At 37.8% G+C, this 22,010-nt stretch overlaps 1 protein-coding gene across 1 annotated transcript; it reads right to left on the bottom strand.

Annotated features, from left to right (window-relative positions):
• Positions 1 to 11,086: 11,086 nt before the first annotated feature.
• Positions 11,087 to 21,073, bottom strand: LOC106095766 (cytochrome P450 4d8). Its single transcript, XM_013263091.2, has 4 exons — positions 20,802 to 21,073; positions 14,518 to 15,083; positions 14,179 to 14,453; positions 11,087 to 11,143 (listed from the first exon to the last, which is right to left on the bottom strand). Exons 1-4 carry the CDS (start codon positions 21,071 to 21,073, stop codon positions 11,087 to 11,089), a joined length of 1,170 nt encoding a protein of 389 aa, XP_013118545.2.
• Positions 21,074 to 22,010: the final 937 nt, after the last annotated feature.

Genomic DNA, 22,010 nt, shown 5'->3' with positions numbered 1-22,010 from the left:
CGAAAAGCCTAACATAAGTGAATGTGAGAAATTTCAGCGAAATAGGATAATAAATGCTCCTTTTATGGGGCCAAGACCTTAATTCGAGAGATCGGTCTATATGCAAGCTATATACAAATCTGTACCGATCTGGGCCGAGTGAGTAAACAACTCAGCAACAGATTTTGTTAGTTGAAATAGCAGACGGAGATGTTTACTAATACAGCAGCCCTGTGTTTGCTGAAACAGCAGTCATGATTGCTTTTCCCTGTTGTTTCAGAAAACATTTTTGCTATTTTGAATTACAAATTTCGTTGAAGGTGCCGATCTTAATGCCTTTCTACTAGTTTTGATTTCTTGTCTTCCCATGCAATTCATACCTCCTTCGTACCTATGCACATAATAGTGCAAAATTTTGCTTGGGATTATGCCATGATATGAGTAATTTAGAAAATAAATTTCATTTGCATATTAAGGCGAAATTGTATTCGTTATGATTTCCTCCCTCAAACTCAACTACTCCGATATTCAGCCATAATTTCCATAGTCTAAGTAAGGGTTTGAAAGAAATCAAACATTGTGTTTGCTGCCAGCAAGAGGGTGGTTGGTTTAGGTGATGGCCATTCTTTATTGCCCACCCATTCACTCATATGCAGATTTCAATGTCATGTTTGCTATTCGCTTGAATTCGCTGTTGGATATGATTTTCTTTCTTCTTTCCTTATTTTAAGAAGCTTAGACCTAATCACTTCAAATAGCTTTTCATATGGTTGAGCGTTAAAATTGTAAGGCCATTTATTTTTCATAGATATTTTAAGGCGATTTCGATTTATAAAATTTTATGACTCGCTGGTCTAGAAGTATGTTAAAGTATCATTTTTTAAGAAGAATATGATATTGCTTATCTATGGCACACTCAAATGTTTTGTGTTATTCAATTTTACTCTATGCAATCGCTTATTGGATGATGACAGTAGCGACCGGTGGCAATAACTTTAAGTTTTTTTATATGATTTTTATCGAATTTTATATTTATTTGGAGGTTGAGGAACGAAATGATGTGAAATGTCGTAAATATGATGCATATGTGCTCAGGGTCGTGGTATATTTGTGATATATTCCATTAAAATTTTGCCATAAAAAGAGAAAATTTCATTCAAATTATTATATTGTGTATTGTTAACCTTTTTTTTTTGGTTATAATTTCGTGGATAGTTAGGCTTGAGGCCATATACAATTATTAAAAACAGATGTCGGTGGTTTTTTTATTAATTGTTTTATTTAAAAATTTTCCAATATTTCGATTGCCACTGGTAATTGCCATCAGGTAGTGAATAACTACAAAGATTATCTATTATATAAAAATGAAGTTGTTGCTAGTTTGTTTGTCTGTTACGTATAGACTTAAAAACGGCTGAACCGCCGACCCAATTTTCAAAAACACCAGATCTCGGAGATGCGTGCTCCGATTTTAGCAAAATTTTGTGTAACACCGTATGATACCCCAAAAACACGAAATTGGTATCACATTTTTGGGTCAATTAACGGGGGGCGCCCCATCCCAAAACACACCCGGACGGACATGTTTACCGATTGGCCCCCGGTGAAAATAGGGTACTACATTTTTGATATCCGAAGGGGGAGCGGACCCTCCCCACACCCCAATTTTCAAAAACGCCAGATTTCGGAAATGAGTGCACTGATTTAAGCGAAATATTTCGTTTTTTCGTTTCTAATATTTTTTTTCTAATTTTTTCGTTTTTTAATCTCAAATACCTTTCATTTAATCCCCTTATTGCAAAAGTCAGTAAATATGTCCGGTTTGGGGTATGGACCCTTAAAGCTATCAGTATCGAGCTCTACTGTGGAGGAGGACTCAAATGAAAGGTATTCGGGAGTAGATTACGAATATAGTCAGGAAGAATGAATGGGCTTTATAATTTGTTGATATCGGAAGGGTCGGACCCTCCTCCGTTACACAAAAACATCAATCAAAAGTGGACCGATAATGACAATATGGGTATCAAATAAAAGGTATTGAAGAGTGGAATGCGAATATGGTATTAATAATTAGGTCCCAGTACCCGGAAGTCGCCTTAACCCCAAAACTCCTCCAAGCAGACAAATTGAACGTTCATATCAATATGGGACTCAAATGAGAGGTATTCGAGTGTGGATTACGAATCTGGCATCCAAATTCAGATTAAGGTAGAGGGGGTCACATCAACCCCACGAAAATGCCCCAAAAGAGCATATTGACCAATTATGACTATATGGGTTCGGTTTGTTTGTTTGTTCCGTAGAATCAAAAAACGGCTGAACCGATTTTCTTAAAATGTTTACAGATTGTGTTGGTTGGTGTCGAAGGAAACAAAGGCTATATAATTTTTTGATATCGGAAGGTGGCGGACCCTCCCCCATATCCCAAAAACACCACCCAAAATCAAAAGTGGACCGATAGGCACAATATGGGTATCAAATATGAGGTATTGAAGACAAAACAACGAATATCGTACTCAAATTTGGGTCCAAGCACCCTGCGGGCCGTCCCAATCCCAAAACTCCTCTAAACAGTTATATTCAACGTTCAAGCCAATATGGGACACAAATTAAAAGTATTTGGCAGTAGATTACAAGTCTAGCATATAAAATTAGGTCCCAAAAAGCGGAAGTCGCCCCACCCCCAAATGGGCACATTAGCCGACCATGGCTATATGGGACCCAAATGAAAGGTATTTGGGAGTAGATTACGAATATGACATCAAAATTAGCTTTCAGGTCTAGGTGGCGCTTTTTCTCCTAAAAATACGTAAAGTTGTACGTATGATAATATGGGACTCAAATGAAAGATATTTGAGAGTAAAAAAGCTATCTATTGGGTTGCCCAAAAAGTAATTGCGGATTTTTCATATAGTCGGCGTTGACAAATTTTTTCACAGCTTGTGACTCTGTAATTCATTCTTTCTTCTGTCAGTTATCAGCTGTTACTTTAAGCTTGCTTTAGAAAAAAAAGTGCAAAAAAAGTATATTTGATTAAAGTTCATTCTAAGTTTTATTAAAAATGCATTTACTTTCTTTTAAAAAATCCGCAATTACTTTTTGGGCAACCCAATAATATCAAATATTGGAGCCAAGTCAACTGAATTTCATTTCCGACTATGGCATTATGGAGCTCAACTCAAAGGTATTTAGGAGTAAAGAACGAATTTGATATCTATTTGCAGGGCAAAGTGCCGATGGGCACCCCATCCCCAAAACACCTTTCAAACGGTTCACATTTACCGACCACGGCAATATGGGGCTAAAATTAAAACGATTTTGGATTGATGCACAAATTTAATATCGATATTTGAGTCGAAATGTCTGAGATGCCATCCCTCCCCTAAAAAGCTCTTCGCAGTACCTTAATTTTCAAACAAACCAGATCTCGGAGTTTGGTAATGCGATTCATTCGAATTTTTTTTTCAGCTTAAACAAAACATGGTTTCTATTGTTGGTATCAAATGGATATATAGACCAATCAGGACAATAAAGGGCTCAAACAAAATATGCTTGAAAGGAGAAAACGAATATGATATCCAATAGAAGAGACATGTGTTTTGCTCTCATATATTTTATACAAATGCTATTTGGAAGAAGAGTACAAACTTGATACTCATGTTTGGGACAAAGACCCTGGGGTCCACACCAACCTCAAACAGAACTTATTTACCGATCATGCCAATATGGGGCTCATATAAAATGTTTTTGATAGTGGAGCGTGAATCTTATATTAACTTTAAGGGCCAAGTGTCTGGGTGGCCATCCCATCCCCATAATACCCCGTAAATAGGAAATATTTACCAAAGTGGTAATATTGGACCCAAAAAAAGCCTTTGGGAGTAGAGTAAAATTTTGTAAAAGTTTGCTCCTGCAAACTTCTCACACATCAATAAGTGCTTTCCGATTCAAGTTTAAACTCAATGATAAGCACCTTTTTTAAAGCCAAATCAGAACGGCGTGCCGCAGTGCTACACATGTTTGGGGAGAATTTACATGACCATAAATGGCTTGGTTCCTGGCAAATTTCGCCAGCATTAAGAGGGGATAACCACCGCTTTGAATTTTTATACCCTCCACCTTAGGATGGGGGAATACTAATTTCGTCATTCTGTTTGTAACACCTCGAAATATTCCTCTGAGACCCCATAGAGCATATATATTCTTGATCGTCATGAAATTTTAAGTCGATCTAGCAATGTCCGTCCTTCCGTATGTCTGTCGAAAGCACACTACCTTTTAAAGGAGTTAAGCTTGCCGCTTGAAATTTTGCACAAATACTTTTTATTAGTGTAGGTCGGTTGGAATTGTAAATGGGCCAAATCGGTCCATGTTTTGATATAGCTGCCATACTAACCGATCTGGGGTCTTGACTTCTTGAGGCTCAAGAGGGCGCAATTCTCATCCGATTTGACTGAAATTTTGTACGTAGTGTTTTGGTATCACTTCCAACAACTGCACTAAGTATGATTCAAATCGGTCCATGTTTTGATATAACTGCCATATAAACTGATCTTGGGCCTTGACTCCTTGAGCCTCTAGAGGGCGCAATTTTTGTCCGATTTGACTAAAATCGGATATAGCTGCCATATAAACCGATCTAGGGTTTTGATTTCTTAAACCTCTAGAGGGCGCAATTGGTTGGTACAAATCGGTCCATGTTTTGATATAACTGCCATATAAACCTATCTTGGGTCGTGACTTTTTCAGCCTCTAGAGGGCGCAATTTTTGTCCGATTTGACTAAAATTTTGCACTTAGTGTTTTGGTATCTTTTCCAATAACTGTGTTAAGTATGATTCAAATCGGTTCATAATCTGGTATAGCTGTCATATAAACCGATCTGGGATCTTGAATTCTTGAGCCAATAGAGCGTGCAATTTTCATCCGATTTGGCTGAAATTTTTCATGAGGTGTTTTGTTATGACTTCCAATAACTGTGTTAGGTATGGCGCAAATCGGTACATAACCTGATATAGCTGCCATGTAAACCGATCTAGGATTTTGACATCTTGAGCCTCTAGAGGGCGCAATTGTCATACGATTTGGAAGAAACAACGACTTCTGACATGACGTTCAACATACGTGTCGAATATGGTCTGAATCGATCAATAGCTTGATACAGCTCCCATATTAACCGATCTCCCGATTTTGCATCTTGAGCCCCCCTACAAGGCGCAATTCTTATCCGAATGAACTGAAATATTACATAATGACTTCTACAATGTTCGGCATTCATTTATGATCCGAATCGGACTATAACTTGACATAGCTCCATATCTTGATATCGCACTAATAGCAGAGCAAATCTTTTCTTATATCCTTTTTTGCTTAAGAAGAGATGCCGGGAAAAGAACTCAACAAATGCGATCCATGGTTGAGGGTATATAAGATTCGGCCCGGCCGAACTTAGCACGCTCTTACGTGTTTTCGATGTTCTCGCCAGAAACGATCGCAGGCGTTCAGCGGGCATTGGCTTCAGTGGCACAAATTCGATATCCACATTCAGGGCGATGTGTCCCCACTCTAAAAAGAAGGTGCACCGGAGCGGTCCTCGTTCGGTTAGTACCCCATATAAACCGATCACCCGATTAGTCTTTTCCAGCCTCACGAAGCAAATTTTTTTGCTGATTTACAATTTTTTATGTGAGTTATCAGTAAAATCTGTGGTGATGAGTTTCCAGGATTCGGTCCCGCCAAACTTGGCACATTATTACTTGTTCTTTTTAGAGATTCATAACCACCAACGTCTCTGAATAATAAACGATCCCCATTGATGAAAAACTTCATCACTTAAAATTTTTATGTTTCATTTCGTTTTTTGTGCAGCAGCACCAGCCACATCAATAAACGTAAAAAGTTTACTTCATTTTACTACCACTATCGTGACGATAGTAGTCTACAAATGTCCTTTCACTCGTTACTTCAGTGTATTGAAATGCTATAAAATTTCAAATATAATCAGAGGAATAAGAAGACACATCTCATTGAAATTGAGCGGAAGTGAATGCATTCTTTCGTATTTGCTTCAGTTCCGCTACAGCTTACCTCGCAACGAGAGCAAAATAAGGCATTGTATGTGAGTGTATGAATGAATGGTCGGTCCTTCGATGACAGTTTGATCAAAATAAAATTTCTACCATTTTAGTCCCCTATGATTTTTTATTGACTTACATTCCGTCTTACATATCAACTCGTGGCGTTGAATGCATTTAGTCGAGCATATGCTTTGCATACTCTACTGAATGATATTGGAATTGCATTCAATATTGTCCAAGGATAGTTGTTGAAGAGTTTCGATTTATTGGGGAATTATTTGGTTTTTTTCTTTGTATGGATTGCATATTTGTAACACATCATTTAATGTTTTTTGATGTGCAGATTTTGTGCATAATTTGTTGATTATAATATTTTTTTGGTTTTTAAGGAGATCTTATTCGTTATTAGGAGGCCACCGTAGCGCAGAGTTTAGCATGTCCGCCTATAACGTTAAACGCCTGGGTTCGAATCCTGACGAGACCATCAGAAAAACAAAAATTTCGCCGGTGGTTTTCCCCTCCTAAGGCTGGCAACATTTGTGAGGTACTATGCCATGCAAAAACTTCTCTCCAAAGAGGCGTCGCACTGCGGCCCGCTCTTGGTACTCGGCTCTAAAAAGTAGGCCCATTATCATTGAGCTTAAACTTGAATCGGACCGCACTGAATGATATGTGAGAAGTTAGCCACTGTTCCTTAATGGAATGTTCATGGGCAAAATTTGCAATCTATCTATGCCAGAAATAGAAAAGGCAACAACTAAATGAATAAAAATTGTGAACTCCATATGCAAGGTGTCTTAGTTCGCTACTGACAGCCATACATCCTAAACATGCTTTATTAGAGCAGTTTAATATTGAACTTCAATTAAATCCATAAACCAAGTCTTTCCTGCCATTCCTTCAAATGGTCCCTGTTTTGTTTTTGGAATTTGCCAACGATGTGTTTCTTCTTTATTTCATGTCGAACAATTTGTAAGGATTAACTGTTCTTAATTTGATTGATTGATTGCTTCAATGATGAATTGTCGAAGAAAATATTCCTTGGGATTTTCATGTTACCTAGTCAGTTGGTAGTGGTTTCCCAAGTTTTTTAATGAAGTGTGGTACCAAAGATATGATTTAGGAATATTGTTTGTTGCCGAATGGATGGTGTTCAGCATTGGTAGTGTTCTTGAGTGATGCAACTATTTAGTGTTGTAACTTTTTGGTATAGTGAGTTTTATTGGCCTATCCTATATCGGGACAAGTAGTGTACACAGAATCAGTTTTTGACCTTGGCTGTGAGAAGGATTTCTCTCATCATGTTGCTAAAACTGGAATCGGTCATTGATACGCGAATAGTTTTCTCTCTATTCATTCACGATTCTAGGATCTTACGAAAGACTATTTAGTTTTTCCCAGGTTCTTCTTTTTGATGTATGTAGTCTAGCATAATGAATGGGGCAAATGAGGTCATATTTAGATGCAGCTTCCATAAAAATACATCTCCCGATTTTGATCGATCTGATTCCTATCCCATGATAACCGATTATATGTACCGGATTGACCCAGTGGAATAATTTCCGGCTTGGGGCTGCAGCCTCAGTGTACGTGTTTTGTTCTTTTTGGTCATGTTAGAGGCACATCCCGGAGTACGCGCTTCTGGTCCGTGCCGGTACGAGGGTTGTCTTTTCATATTTAGGGATTGGACAACCCTTGTTTTGCAATCTGCCAACTGACAGCTCTTTTGTAAAGCTTGATATTTTTGAGGTTATACGTACTCAGAACGTTTTGACATACGAGCGCTATTTGTGTTGTTTACAGTAATTTAAAAGATTCATCTCGCACAAAAAATTGATTTAAATCGTGAACATTTTAGTGCGATTATTTTTTACAACTTTCCACGTGGATTAACTCAACAACAGTGAATCGACGAAGTTGTAATGATAAAAGTCGGAACATAGTTTTTACCTTACAGGAATGGATTATCATATAATTTAATTTTGCTTTATATTATATGATTTTATATACACGAATTTAAGAAATTCAATTGTTTTTGTTACATCCTATTTTTTGCAAGAATTTCTTTAATTAGATTTAAAAAAAATTAATTACCTTCCGTTCAAATCTAGTTTTTGAATTTAACGGATAAATAGGATGGCGCCACCAAGCGGGTGATAGAGGGGAGCCAACAGCTGTGAATGCCAACAGCAACAATCTAACTATCCAAAGGTGTGTGAGTGTGCGTATGTGTAGACAGTCAACAGCTACCAAAAGGAGGAGTCCGCAAATAGAGGGGACAGTTCGCCAGCGGCAAGCGCACAGGTAAGAGCATTTCGATTGAAGTGAAGTTGAACTTTCCCTACAAAAGGAATTGCCAAAAACAGACTACAGGCTGTGGGTGATGTATGGGTGGGCAGTTTAACTCAACGCATATTTCATGTACCGTAGTGTAGGAAGCGCCAGAGTTCGACCTTAGGGTTTGCCCCACTTTCCGTTGAAATTTTAGTTCGTTGTCGGTAGAACGTGCAGTGGAGTTAGCTTCCATTGTTGGATTGCTAATATTCCCTACGTCGAAGTGTTGATGAGGCGTCGAACTCCGTTACACTTACCCCGATACAAACCTACGCCATCGGAGTGCTGATGAAACTCGCGCCGTCGGAGTGTTTATGAGGCGTCGTACTCCGTTGCTCTGGCTCTTTGAAACGGAGATTAGTGTTAAATAGGATAATGTGTATATCGTTGAACTAGATAACATGTGATGTAGCAAAAAAAAGCAAAATATTGAAAAATGATGATTTATAACGTTTGTTAATTACAAAAACCTAGAAAACGTCTATCTCTCTCTCTCTCTCTGTTTAATGCCACACAAATAAAAGGATGGTTTGTGTCCACCCTTGACATACGATGAGCTACCCCAGCATCAAGTGGATACATTTTTACTTAATTAAATTTTTGAACCATCAAGAACCAGTGTTCATCGATAGTATGGTGAATTCAACCGAGGCCGTAGTTCACTCCAAGACGAATTTCGTGAAGGTCGTCCAAAATCAGTTGTTGTTCCCAAAACCATCGATTCTGTGCGCCAACTGACATTCCAAGATCGTCATGTGACCTATCGTGAGATTGAGACAACCCTAGGCATTAGTGGGACCAGCATACATTCAAAATTGCATGAACATTTGACCGTCAAAAAAATTTGTTCGCGTTAGATCCCACACAATTTGTCAACTAAATCCAATTGAAAACAGCCAGTAGATGGCGCTAATTTAAATGTAAGTGCTATTCGCTTGGAGTGGCTTAACGCATAAAACATTGATCATCATGTGGTAGTTGTCTATAAATGGCTATATGACTACCTATTAAATTGTTTTTTTTTTAATCAAAATCAAATTGCCATATGAAACGATTTTCTATGATAAAGAACTAGTTTGCCATTCTATATATTTGGTGCTGTTAAACCATGTAAAACTTTTGAACAAAAAAGTGTTGCCCAGCAACACCTCGTTTGGTCTTGTCTATCGATGAGCTAAAAATGGTTGCAACCTTAACGTTAAGATTTAACTTTTCCTTTCACGCTCAACGTCATAATTTTGTGGGTATGGTGGCCTATATTTATGTGTGTTTCCACACGTTAATTGAATTATGATTGATCGACCGTTTTGGGGTGGGGTGGTCTGCTAGATATATGAGCAGAATAAAGATATCGGATTCGTAATCCACAACCTTAGTATACCTTTAGTTTAACCCCATATTGTCATTATTGGTGTATACAGCCGTTGGTGGCGGGCGTCTATATGAGGGTTGTACGCCGCACGCCATCTGCCACTTGAGCACAAATTTGAATGTCGCACTTTACTCAAAAATATCTTTTACTTGATCCCCCATTGTTTTAATTAAACTACTGGAGGCGATTTTAGGAGGTAAAGCACCACCTATATTCTTGGACACAATTTCATATTCGTAAACTGCTTTATTATATGTTAATAAAATCTTGGTACAATAACATCAATAATCCAAAAAGACTTTTATCCATGGACAATACCAAGTATTTATTTGTTCTTATTACAAGTTTGCTAAACAACTGTTTTTAAGCAATTCATTTGTGATTTTCAATAAATTTTGATCATTAAAAATATCTTGCATTGTTTTTGCTCCGGCAGAAATGTCAAAAATTTGTATAATGAGAAAGTTTGGCTTAGCAAAATGTGAACTTTTTCTCACCAGTGTCAAAAGCACCCCCTATGTCATTTTTACATTTCACCATTGCTACCGATTGGCACATCCTCTAAATTACCTAAGTAGAAGTTTTTTACACCTATTTCACCACCTTCACTTTCCTTCTCACCATCTCAGTTTTTGCTCTTTCATCAAAATCTGTTCTCAGTTGCAAATCGCAACACCGATAAGTGTATGTGTGTGTTGTATGTAAAGCGCTGTGGTGCATTTGAGAAATTGATCGATGTGTTTGGCTTTAGTTTCTGTCGGTTTTTAGTCGTGTTCGGTTGTTTGTGTTTTAATGCGCGTAGTTTAGATTAATTGTAAAACAAACACAGATTAATGTATAGGCATAAAAAATGATTTTTAGACAATATAAAACAAAACCTTTTTCCAATTGAATATCTGTAATAACGTAAGTGGAGCATATTCACAATAAGTGTGTCTTTGCCGTTATTCCTTAACCATGTGTGCATTCACCAAAAGTACATCGAAGTGAGTGAATAATGAAAAGATATAGTGAAATTGAATAAGTGTGTGTGTGAGAGAGAGGGAGCAAGAACTCCCAACATAATTCTTGGCCTTGAACAAGCAAAACACTGGGTAAGTGTTCAAAAGTGTTTGACAATTATTTCAATGTTGAGTTTTATGGTTTGTTAATTGGATGGCTCGGAGGGCAGGTATAATCCATAAGCTAAGAGATAAATGCATAATAGATTCTATAAGAACATTATACCTGACCTACCCTCCACCCCATCACCTTTAAATAGATGAACAAGTGCGTGGTAGATTAACTTCAAAAGCGTGTAAATGGGACTATCGAAATTGTATTGGTCAAATCATGGAGTAGATGAGAAATACCAGCGCAGAAGTTCTCAAGGTTAATAGTATCTGTTAAAGATAAATTAATAAAATTAGGGAATCGTATAGAGCCAAACGGCTAAAAGCATTTTGATGCAATGTTTTTTCAGAAACAATTTTTTTCAGAAATTTGCAGAATAAATATTTAAATTAATTTTGACAGAGAATAAACTGAAACAAGTAAAAGCGTGCAAAGTTCAGCCGTGGAGAATCTTGGGAACCCATCACAATGGATTCTACTAAAAATTTATACAACTTAAATTTAGTTGAAGGGCAAAATTTTGTTCTACATACCAAACTTCTGTCAAACCAACAAAAATTAAAGCTTCTAGGAACCGAACAAGGATGATCGAGAGACCGGTTTACATGGGTGCTATATCAGGATATAGATTGATTTGAACCGTACTTGGCACAGTTGTGGGAAGCCGTAACAGAACACCACATGCAAAACTACAGGCAAATTGGACAAAAATTTCGGTTTGTAAGGGCTCAAGAAGTCAAATCGGGAGATCGGTTTATATGGGAGCTATAGCAGATTATAAACCGATTTGAACCGTACTTAGGACTGTTATTAAAAGTCATTAGGGAACACTATATGTGAAATCGGAAGAAAATTGTGGCTTCCAGAGGCTCAAGAAGTCAAATCAGGAGATCGGTTTATATGGGAGCTATATCAGGTTATAAATCGATTTGGACCGTACTTAGCACAGTAGTTAGAAGTCATAACAGAAACACTAAGTGCAAATTTTTACTCAAATCGGACAAAAATTGCGGCTTCCAGAGGCTTAAGAAGTCAAATCAGGAGATTGGTTTATATGGGAGTTATATCCAAATCTGAACCGATGTGACCAATTTGCAATCCCCAAAGACCTACATCTATATTTTGTATCTGTGCAAATTTTAAAGCGGCTAGCTTTACGCGTTCGACCCCTATCGTGATTTCGACAGACGGACGGGGACGGCTAGATCGACTCAGAGCGTGGAGACCATCCAGAATATATATACTCTGGTCCATTTGGACCATATTTCACATACATGTTGAAGGTCATGGGAGAAGTCGTTGTACAAAATTTCAGCCAAATTGAACAATAACTGCGCTCTCTAGAGGCTCAAGAAGTCAAAATCCCCGATCGGTTTATATGGCAGCTATATCATGTTATATACCGATTTGCGCCATACTGAGCACAGTTGTTGAAAATCGTAACAAAACACCTCATGCAAAATTTCAGCCAAATCGGATGAGAATTGCCTCCTCTACCGGCTCAAGAAGTCAAGATCCAAGATCGGTTTATATGGCAGCTATACCCGGTTGTTAACCGATATAAAACGTACTTAGCACAGTTGTTGGAAGTGATACCAAAACATTACGTGCAAAATTTTAGTCAAATCGGACGAGAATTGCACCCCCTAGAGTTTCAAGAATTCAAGACCCAAGATCGGTTTATATCGGAGCTATATCAAAACATAGAGAGATTTGGCCCATTTACAATCCCAACTGACCTACACTTATAGAAAGTATTTGTGCAAAATTTCAAGCATCTAGCATTACTTCTTCTAAAGTTAGCGTGCTTTCGACAGACAGACGGACGGACATGGCTAGACCGACTTAAAATGTCATGACAATCAAGAATATATATATACTTCATGGGATCTTAGACGAATATTTCGTGGTGTTACCAACAAAATGACGAAATTGGTATGCCCCCATCTTATGGTGGAGGGTATAAAACTGGTGACTAAGAAAGTGCAAACACATTCCGCAGAAATGGTACTGAGTTCTTTGAGCAAAATACTAGCGACATGTCGCTGCGCCAATATAAATTTCGCTTCAATTCATTGCCAATGTAATTAAATGCTCACGAAATGGGCACCAATCAACTCTGTTCCAATGATGTTGTTTTTGGCAAAGATTTATATATAGGCATTTTCGATGCGAATGAAGTCAGAACTTGGCTGAAATTGTGAAAATTTTTTCAATTTATTATGATTAGTAAACGCATGATATCGATAACAGTACAGGGCATCTTTTCACTGAAATTCTGTTCAGAACATATGACTGGATAGGATAAAAAAAGAACACAGTAGCTTTTCCAATCAAAGATTAAGTCCCAGTTTTTTATACCATGCAGTGCAAAGCACTTGTTATTGACTGTTAATGCATGGTAACGATAACAATCTATCCAGTCCAACTTTGCAATGGATTTAATCTCTTGGGGCCATTGTCCGCTTTCGCTGAAATTTTGCACAATGAGTTGTGTTTTGTTCCTCGACATCCATGCCCGATATGGTTCAGATCGGTCGAAAATTGGATATAGCTGTTACATATACCGTTTGCCAGATTTAAGTCCAGAGGCCATAAAAGGCACATTAATTACCAGATATCGCTGAATTTTTGATACAATAAATTGTATTAGACTCTTGCACATGCTGAACATGGTGTAGATAGCTATATTTTGATACGGCTACCATATAGACAAATTATCCGTTTTATGTATGGTCTAGGACGGTGAATTTTGTTGAGTTTTAGCTATCATATAGACTAATCACCCGATTTATAGTCTGGAATAGTGAATTGTGTTAGAAACCTCCATGTCCCTGGGAAATTTTATCCAGATCCGACCATATTTCAATAGCTGTTATGGTTTCATAAATGGGGTATTCTCACCAGACTTGGCGTAATGAGGTAAACATGTATATATATCCGAGGTGGGAGGTAACTAAATTTCGGCCGGCTGAACTTGATGTGTTCTTTCTAGTTTAGTTTCTTTCCTTAAAGGGAAACCGTGTAAAAAACATGCAATTCATGATGATGAGTATTTTATTTGCTGGTTACTTCTTTATTATAAAAACACATTGTAAATTTTTAAAAAATACTTTCCAAAAGCCTTGAAAATCCCAATACTGAAATCACAAAAATCACCAAACAATAAATATTAATTGCAACAATTAAACGATAGAAATAATATATATTTTTCATACATATATAGAATTCAATGACATCTTTTCCTCATTCCCAATTGCATACCATTCTCTGACCGCAAAACGATGTGCAATACAGGACGCACTTTCTCGCCTAACGGCAACAGTTCATATCTGCGTATAATCCGCACCAAAGCAACCTTCATATTGTACATGGCAAATTTTTGGCCAAAACAATTTCGGGGTCCAGCACTGAAGGGTCTACCATAATTTGTATTGCCCCCATCATCAACATTCTCATGTCGTTCAGGAAAAAACTCCTCGGGATTGGGATATGAGTCTCCAGAGGTAGGTGAACCATTGACCAGTATAATGAAATTAGTGCCTGCTGGTATAATGCCTTCACCCAGAGTAGAATGTTCTGTCAATAAAAGAAATTATTTTGAGTTAATGTAAGGACTCATTGCATTCGGGCATAACTCAACTGTATTTCAAATCCTGCTCGATTATGCGAGCTATTATGGGCACCGATGGATACAGACGAAGAACTTCTTTAATAACACATTCCAAGTATTTCAGCTCATTTAAATTCATCAAAGAGAACCGCATAGAACTTTCAAGTTCACCATATACTTGAAAGATTTCCTCAAGAATTTTCTTTTGCACTCGAGGATGTCGCGCCAATAGATGGAGACCAAAACTTAGGGCAGTTGCTGTGGTATCATGACCGGCAAACATAACTTTATCGACTTCTTCACGTATGACATCATCTGCCAGAGATTGACCATTGAGTGTAGCCTGTAGTAGAGTGTCAAGAACAGCATAGTGTCGTTTGTTTCCATAGCCTAGGCTTCGGTCAGCATCTTTTAAATTTGCATTTCTACTGTTTTCTAGCACTGCCCGTCTTTGCCTAATGACTTTCTGGGAAAAATCATGAACAATACGTTGTAGTTTTCTTTGACGTAGCCATTTAAAAGGATGCCTTAGACTGAATATTGTTTCAAAGTGTAAAAGCAGGCTTGATAGGCGAAAGCCATAAATTTCGGTTAATCTGAAAAAAGTTTTGTATATAGCCCATTGAAATATTTCAGAAGAAGAGTTCGAAGACAATCTCTGTGGGAGGTGTAACTTTGAATTAAAATTAATGTTTATATCCACCAATCGAGTTTGAGGCGATAACCTACTAATTTTGTCATTCGGGTTCCAACATAAAAACAGGTAAAAGCGTGCTAAGTTCGGCCGGGCCGAATCTTGGATTCTGCGAAAAATTTATACAAAATAAATTTAGTTAAAGAGCATAATTTTATTCTTCATACCAAAAATCCTGTCAAACTAGCAACAATTAAAGATTCTACGATCCGAACAAGGATAATCGAGAGACCCGTTTGTAGAGGAGCTATATCAGGTTATAGACTGATGTGGGCCATACTTGTCACAGTTGTTGAAAGTCATAACGGAACACCACATGCCAAATTTCAGGCAAATCGGACATAAATTGCGGCCTGTAAGGGATTAAAAAGTCAAATCGACAATTCGGTTTATATGGGAGCTATATCAGGCTATAGATAGAGCTGGCAATATATCGATGGCACTATCGATACGGCTGAATATCGATTGATATTTTTCCGATGGATACTATCGCAAAAGTAATTTTTTTTTTTCAAAACTAAACAAAAATAAGCAATCAGACACTGAATGTGTCCTTTAAGATACATTGCGCAATATAGAGGGCGCAATTTTCATCCGATTTTTTGTACAATTATTTCACTCATGACTTCCAACTGACTATATTAATCTTGGTTTTATTTGGTCTATGCATTGATATTGATTCTATTGGGTTGCCCAAAAAGTAATTGCGGATTTTTCATATAGTCGGCGTTGACAAATTTTTTCACAGCTTGTGACTCTGTAATTGCATTCTTTCTTCTGTCAGTTATCAGCTGTTACTTTTAGCTTGCTTTAGAAAAAAAGTGTAAAAAAGTATTTTTGATTAAAGTTCATTTTAAGCTTTATTAAAAATGCATTTACTTTCTTTTAAAAAATCCGCAATTACTTTTTGGGCAACCCAATATATAAATCGATTCCGATTTTTACTTGTTATTTTCGTTTAAAATATAGGTAATGGTTAATTAACGATAGTATCGATACTATCGATTTTTATTATTAAAACTATCGAAAATATCGAATGTTGCGATTATCGGTAGTTTGCCAGCTCTAGTTATAGACCGATTTGAACCATGCTTGGTACAGTTGTTGGAAAGCATAATAGAACACTACGTGCCAAATTTCAGCCAAATCGGACAACAATTGCAGCTTGTAAGGGCTCAAGAAATCAAATCGGGAGATCGAATTATATGGGAGCTATATCAGATTATAGACCGATTTGAACCGTATTTAGCACAGTTATTAAAAGTCATTAGAGAACACTATGTGCAAATAGAAGAAAATTGTGGCTTCCAGGGGCTCAAGAAGTCAAATCGGGAGGTCTGTTTATATGGGAGCTATACCATGTTATGGACCGATTTGGTCCGTACTTGGCACAATTGTTGGAAATTATAACAGAACACCACATGCCAAATTTCAGCCAAATCGAACAAAAATTGCGGTGTCCAGGAGCTCAAGTAGTTATAACGGGAGATCGGTTTATATGGGAGCTTTATTCAAATCTGAACCGATATGGCACATTTGCAATCCCCAACGACGGACGGGCATGGCTAGATCATCTCAGAATGTTGAGCCGTTCAAGAATATCTATACTTTATGGGGTCTTAGGCGAATATTTCGAGGTGTTACAAACGAAACGGGCAAATTGCAGCGACCACTGCCGTGGGGTTAAGGTGGCTTTCTCATTGGTCATGTGGCGGCTACGGATACTGTGTTATCCTTGATACAATATCCGATATTCCAGTCAGTGTGGAATACCACCTACCTTACCCGCTTTTTAATAAAAAGTACTGTACCACTATTCCTGATGGAACCGATTGGAACTACAATATCCCTGGTAACAAAAGTTATATAGACTTCTATACGGATGGTTCCGAACTAAACGACCAGGTGCGCTTTAGGGTGTACTTAAAATATCTAGAACTGGTCACATCGATAAGGTTACCCGACCACTGCAGTGTGTATCAAGCGGAGATCCTTGCAATTAAGGATGTGATGGAATGGCTAAGATATAATGGCATTACGACGATTAGCATAAATATCTTCACAGCCGGCTGCCATTAAATCCCTGGATAACGTATTTCTGAACACAAAAACTGCCCTACAGACGCCTCAGTCATTGTGTCCGTCATGACAGGTCTAATCGGAAAACATGCACTAGCAGTTAGAAGGAGTTCCACTTTAGGTTCTCATTTCTTTGAGAACCTGTTTGATTTAGCGGATGTTAACATTCGCAAGTTATTGGGCTTTTTAAAGCGATCTGGATGGTTCAATGGTAGGAACTAGAAGGCATCTTCCTTCTTCTGTTCCTGTGGTACCACAATGGACGAAAACGTCTAAGTGAGTCTGATTATAGACTGCCACTTAAACCTAACCAAACCTACAAACGGAATGACTAGATTAGTATACCCCCACCCCATGGTGGTGGGTATAAAAGCACATATGTTCTTGATCGTACTAAATTTCTAAGACGATCTAGCCTGGGTGACGAAATGGATTTAGAATAATAGGCAATGTATTTGCAGGGGACTAAGACACCTATTCTCCGGATTTACTACGGTGAATAAGGGTAAGGTTTAAGTGGCAGTTTGCCATCAGACTTACTTAGACGATATCGTCCATTGTGATACGACAGGAAAAGGAGAGGAAGATGACTACCGTTGAACCATCCAGATGGCTTTAAAAAGCTCAACAACTTGCGAATGTTCACATTTGCTAAATCAGACAAGTTCAACAATGAAATGAGAACCTAAATTGGAACTCCCTCACTCAACCAAATTTATTATTCAAAACAGCAAAAATGTTTGCTAAAACAAAAGTTTTTGTCTGCTGAAAATGGGAAAGCATACATCACTGCTGTTTCAGCAAACATAGGGCTGCTGTATTAGCAAACATGCCTTACTGCTGTTTCAAGCTGTCAAGCTGAAAAAGAAATTTATATGCTACTTTTTGTGGTTGCCTGTTACTTGTTTTGAGTACTTTAGGTATTTTTTTAGAATTTGTTTAGAAATTATGTTGGAAGAGATGATTTCAATTTGTGGAATATTACTGAAAAGAAGCTATCTGATCCATCCATTGGTATACATTTCGAAATGTGGCTGAGCTAGCTCGCATTTATTGTTATTGCTCTACTAATGTGCATGTGACTGGCATGGCCTCTGGTATCTCAATTAAAAAAAAAAAAACAAATAAAAGTGTGCTAAGTTCGGCCGGGTCGAATCTTATAGACCCTCCACCATGGATCGCATTTGTCTAGTTCTTTTCCCGGTATCTCTTTTTAGGCAAACATATGAAAAAGAAAAAAATTGCTATGATATTGGAACTATATATGAGCGGAATGTTGAAGACCATAGTAGAAGTCGTTGTGAAAAATTTCAGCCAATTCGAATAAAAATTGAGCCCTTTGGGGGCTCAAGAAGTAAAATAGGGAGATCGCTTTATATGGGAGCTGTATCAGGCTAAGCATCGATTCAGACCATAATTGACACGTATGTTGAAGGTCATGAGAGACGTTGTTATACAAAATTTCAGCCAAATCGGATAATAATTGCGAAAGGTTATGAACCAATTAAACCCATATTTGCCACAACTGTTGGAACTCATAACAAAACACTTCTTGCAAAATTTCAGCCAAATCGGATAGGAATTGCGCTCTCTAGTGGCTCAAGAAATTAAGATTCAAGATCGGTTTATGTGGCAACTATATCAGGTTATGGACCGATTTGAGCGACATTTAGCACAGTAATTGGAAATCATAACAAAACACCTCATGCACCAAGATCAGTTTATATGGCAGCTATATGAAAACATGGACCGATATAGCCCATTTACAATCCCAACCGACCTACACTAATAAGAAGTATTCGTGAGAAATTTCAAGCGGCTAGCTTTACTCCTTCGAAAATTAGCGTGGTTTCGACAGACGGACGGACGGACATGGCTAGATCGACTTAAAATCTCATGTCAGAGGAATATTTCCAGAAGTTACAAACAGAATGACGAAATTAGTATATCCCCATCCTATGGTGGGATAAAAACCAGTATTATAGTCGGCCAATCTGCAGCAGCGACCCTCGATCTCTTTTGCTACAGCCCATTATGCACATCACATCTCTTTTCTCATCAATAAAACTTTAATGTAAGTCTGAATTGAACTCATTTCTGCCTCTGTTCTTTCGGCATTGCCATACGTAAGTATTGTCCACCGTAGCGCAGAGGTTAGCATATCCGCCTATGACGCTAAACGCCTGGGTTCGAATCCTGGCGAAACCATCAGAAAAATGATTTTTTTTTTCAGCGCTAGTTTTCCCCTCTTAATGCTGGCAACATTTGTGAGCTACTATCCCATGTAAAACTTCTCTCCAAATAGGTGTCGCGCTGCGGCACGCCGTTCGGACTCGGCTATAAAAAGGTGGTCCCTTATCATTGAGCTTAAACTTGCATCGGACTGCACTCATTGATATGTGAGAAGTTTGCCCTGTTCCTTATTGGAATGTTCATGGGCAAAATTTGTTGTTGTAATTTTTAAGTATTGTCTCTCTGCGTTTTACATGGTGGCGTGTGTCCCTAGCGGTGTGGAAAGGACGTAAGATTCATCTCTTCTTTGAGAACTTAAGCTTTCTGTGTCATCTCGGAGTCTTGGCTCCAGAAATAAATGCTTCAATTGTTGTATAGGAGTTCAAAAACTTTATATGGATTCATTCAAAAGTTTAATGTTTTCAATTTAATATCAGCAGACAATGTTGGCTGATATCCGCAGACTAATTGCTTGGGGTGAAAGGAATATATGATCTTAGGATTTTACGACAATGAATACACCAAAGGCCACCGTAGCGCAGAGGTTAGCATGTCCACCTATGACGCTGAACTCCTGAGTTCGAATCCTGGCGAGACCATCAGGTTTTCCCCTCATAATGCTGGCAACATTTGTGAGGTACTATGCCATGTAAAACTTCTCTCCAAAGAGGTGTCGCACCGCGGCAAGCCGTTCGGACTCGGTTATAAAAAGGAGGCTCCTTATCATTGAGCTTAAACTTGAATCGGACTGCACTCATTGATATGTAAGAAGTTTGTCCCTATTCCTTAGTGGAATGTTCATGGGCAAAATTTGTTGTAATTTGAATACATATACGATACTAGCTGGCACTGTGTGCTTCGCTATACCTTGAAGAAATTAAAAAATTTTTGGAGCCTTATAAGTATCATGTTAGATTCAATAGTTTTAAATTCCCACGCATCCTTTCCAATTTTAGTATATGGTTAGTTCTGTACGCTCAAAGTCTCATTTTGCCCCGATCGGCATGCATGTGCGTTAGAGGGGTTTTTTGGCGGCCCTCAGACATTTGATTCCTGATATTATTGGTATTGGTGATTGGTATTCTGCCTAAGTCTTTTCATTTCAGTCCCATATTGTCTCATTCAACCTACATGTAAGTTTGGGGACTTTTTCCTGGGTTATTTTGAGGGTTAATGGGCAGAAGCGGTCCCCACACTTGCTCCCGAATCAAAAACCAATTTTTTATTCTCTAACCGAACAGGTATCAATTGAGTCCTATATTACCCCGATGGGACAACAATTCTATTTAGGCGCTTCACTTTTACTTACTCTTCCACAGCTGCAGTATACACACATCCTTTTTTTGTTTGGGTATTTAGCTGAATACCCATTGAAGTTTCGACTATAACATCCAAATTGAACGAATTTATCAAAGGATAAATGTTGAAAGGGGTTTTGCCATCCGCCTGCTCACCCAAGCAGTCCAGCAATATGGTAGATTGGCGATCAAAAATCTCTACAAAACCTTCGAGAAGTTTAAAGCCAAAGGCTGGAGTCACTATCTTACGACGCGAATGCCACAACTCGCCACCCTTAGTCATGGTGGGGCCAAACCATGAATTCAATGGTTGGTAGCCTATATCTCGGGAAGTGTTGATGGGATTAGCCAGGACCTGTTCATTTAATTCCAAATCACCACTGATAAGGATAAACTTAAATGGTAACCATATTTTTAACACTTTTCCATGTTTGGCCATTAACATTTGCGTATTGGTCACTACAACTGTATAAAGGAGAGAAAAATTCCAGTAGCATTCAAAAACCCATGTAAATGACCTACTCACCTTTTGGACTGAGTAACATAACTTGTCGCCATAACTCCCCAATGGACACTGTACCCGATATATTTGGCATAGCTTTCCGTATGCGCTTAACATAGGCATATATTTTAAGAGCCCAAATCAGGAGAGCCGCTAAAGTAACTAAATATAAGTACATACTGCTAATGTTGAAAGTTTATAGACGACTGACCGATAACTCAATTAGGCAAAACTTTTAAATTTGAATTGCCTTTTCAAGTGTCAACGTTTTTTTTTTTTTTTTTTCAAACTACTTATAACTAGCAAGTCGCAGTGATACTAAAGTGATCCATAAGAAGACGGTAATTTCAATTTGGACTCTCAACCATTAAATACTTGTCGTCATCACAATTTGTAATTATTTGTACTTTTTGTATAATCTTTAATAACATCAAAACAATGAAAACTTGGAAGTTATTTTTTGAGGTCATAAGTTCATAATAATTGTGGAAAACATCGTGTAAAAGTGCTCATAATCTCTGGACAATATAATTTTATTATCATAATGGAATGAATAAAAGTTATATACTCTGGATGTTTAAGAAGATTAAATTTTCGATGTAATAACTATGGTTCTGAAATTTGAAATGGGTGATGCATATACAGTGACATAGATAAGTTTACATACCTTTAATCAAGTATCAGCTTTGTTACCGAATTTCTTCCAGTTTTAGTAGTC

Source organism: Stomoxys calcitrans, chromosome 2 (assembly GCF_963082655.1).
Source record: "Stomoxys calcitrans chromosome 2, idStoCalc2.1, whole genome shotgun sequence".
NCBI lineage: Eukaryota > Metazoa > Arthropoda > Insecta > Diptera > Muscidae > Stomoxys > Stomoxys calcitrans.
Note: the sequence above shows the minus strand (reverse complement) of the source record. Positions and strands in the feature narration are given on the sequence as shown.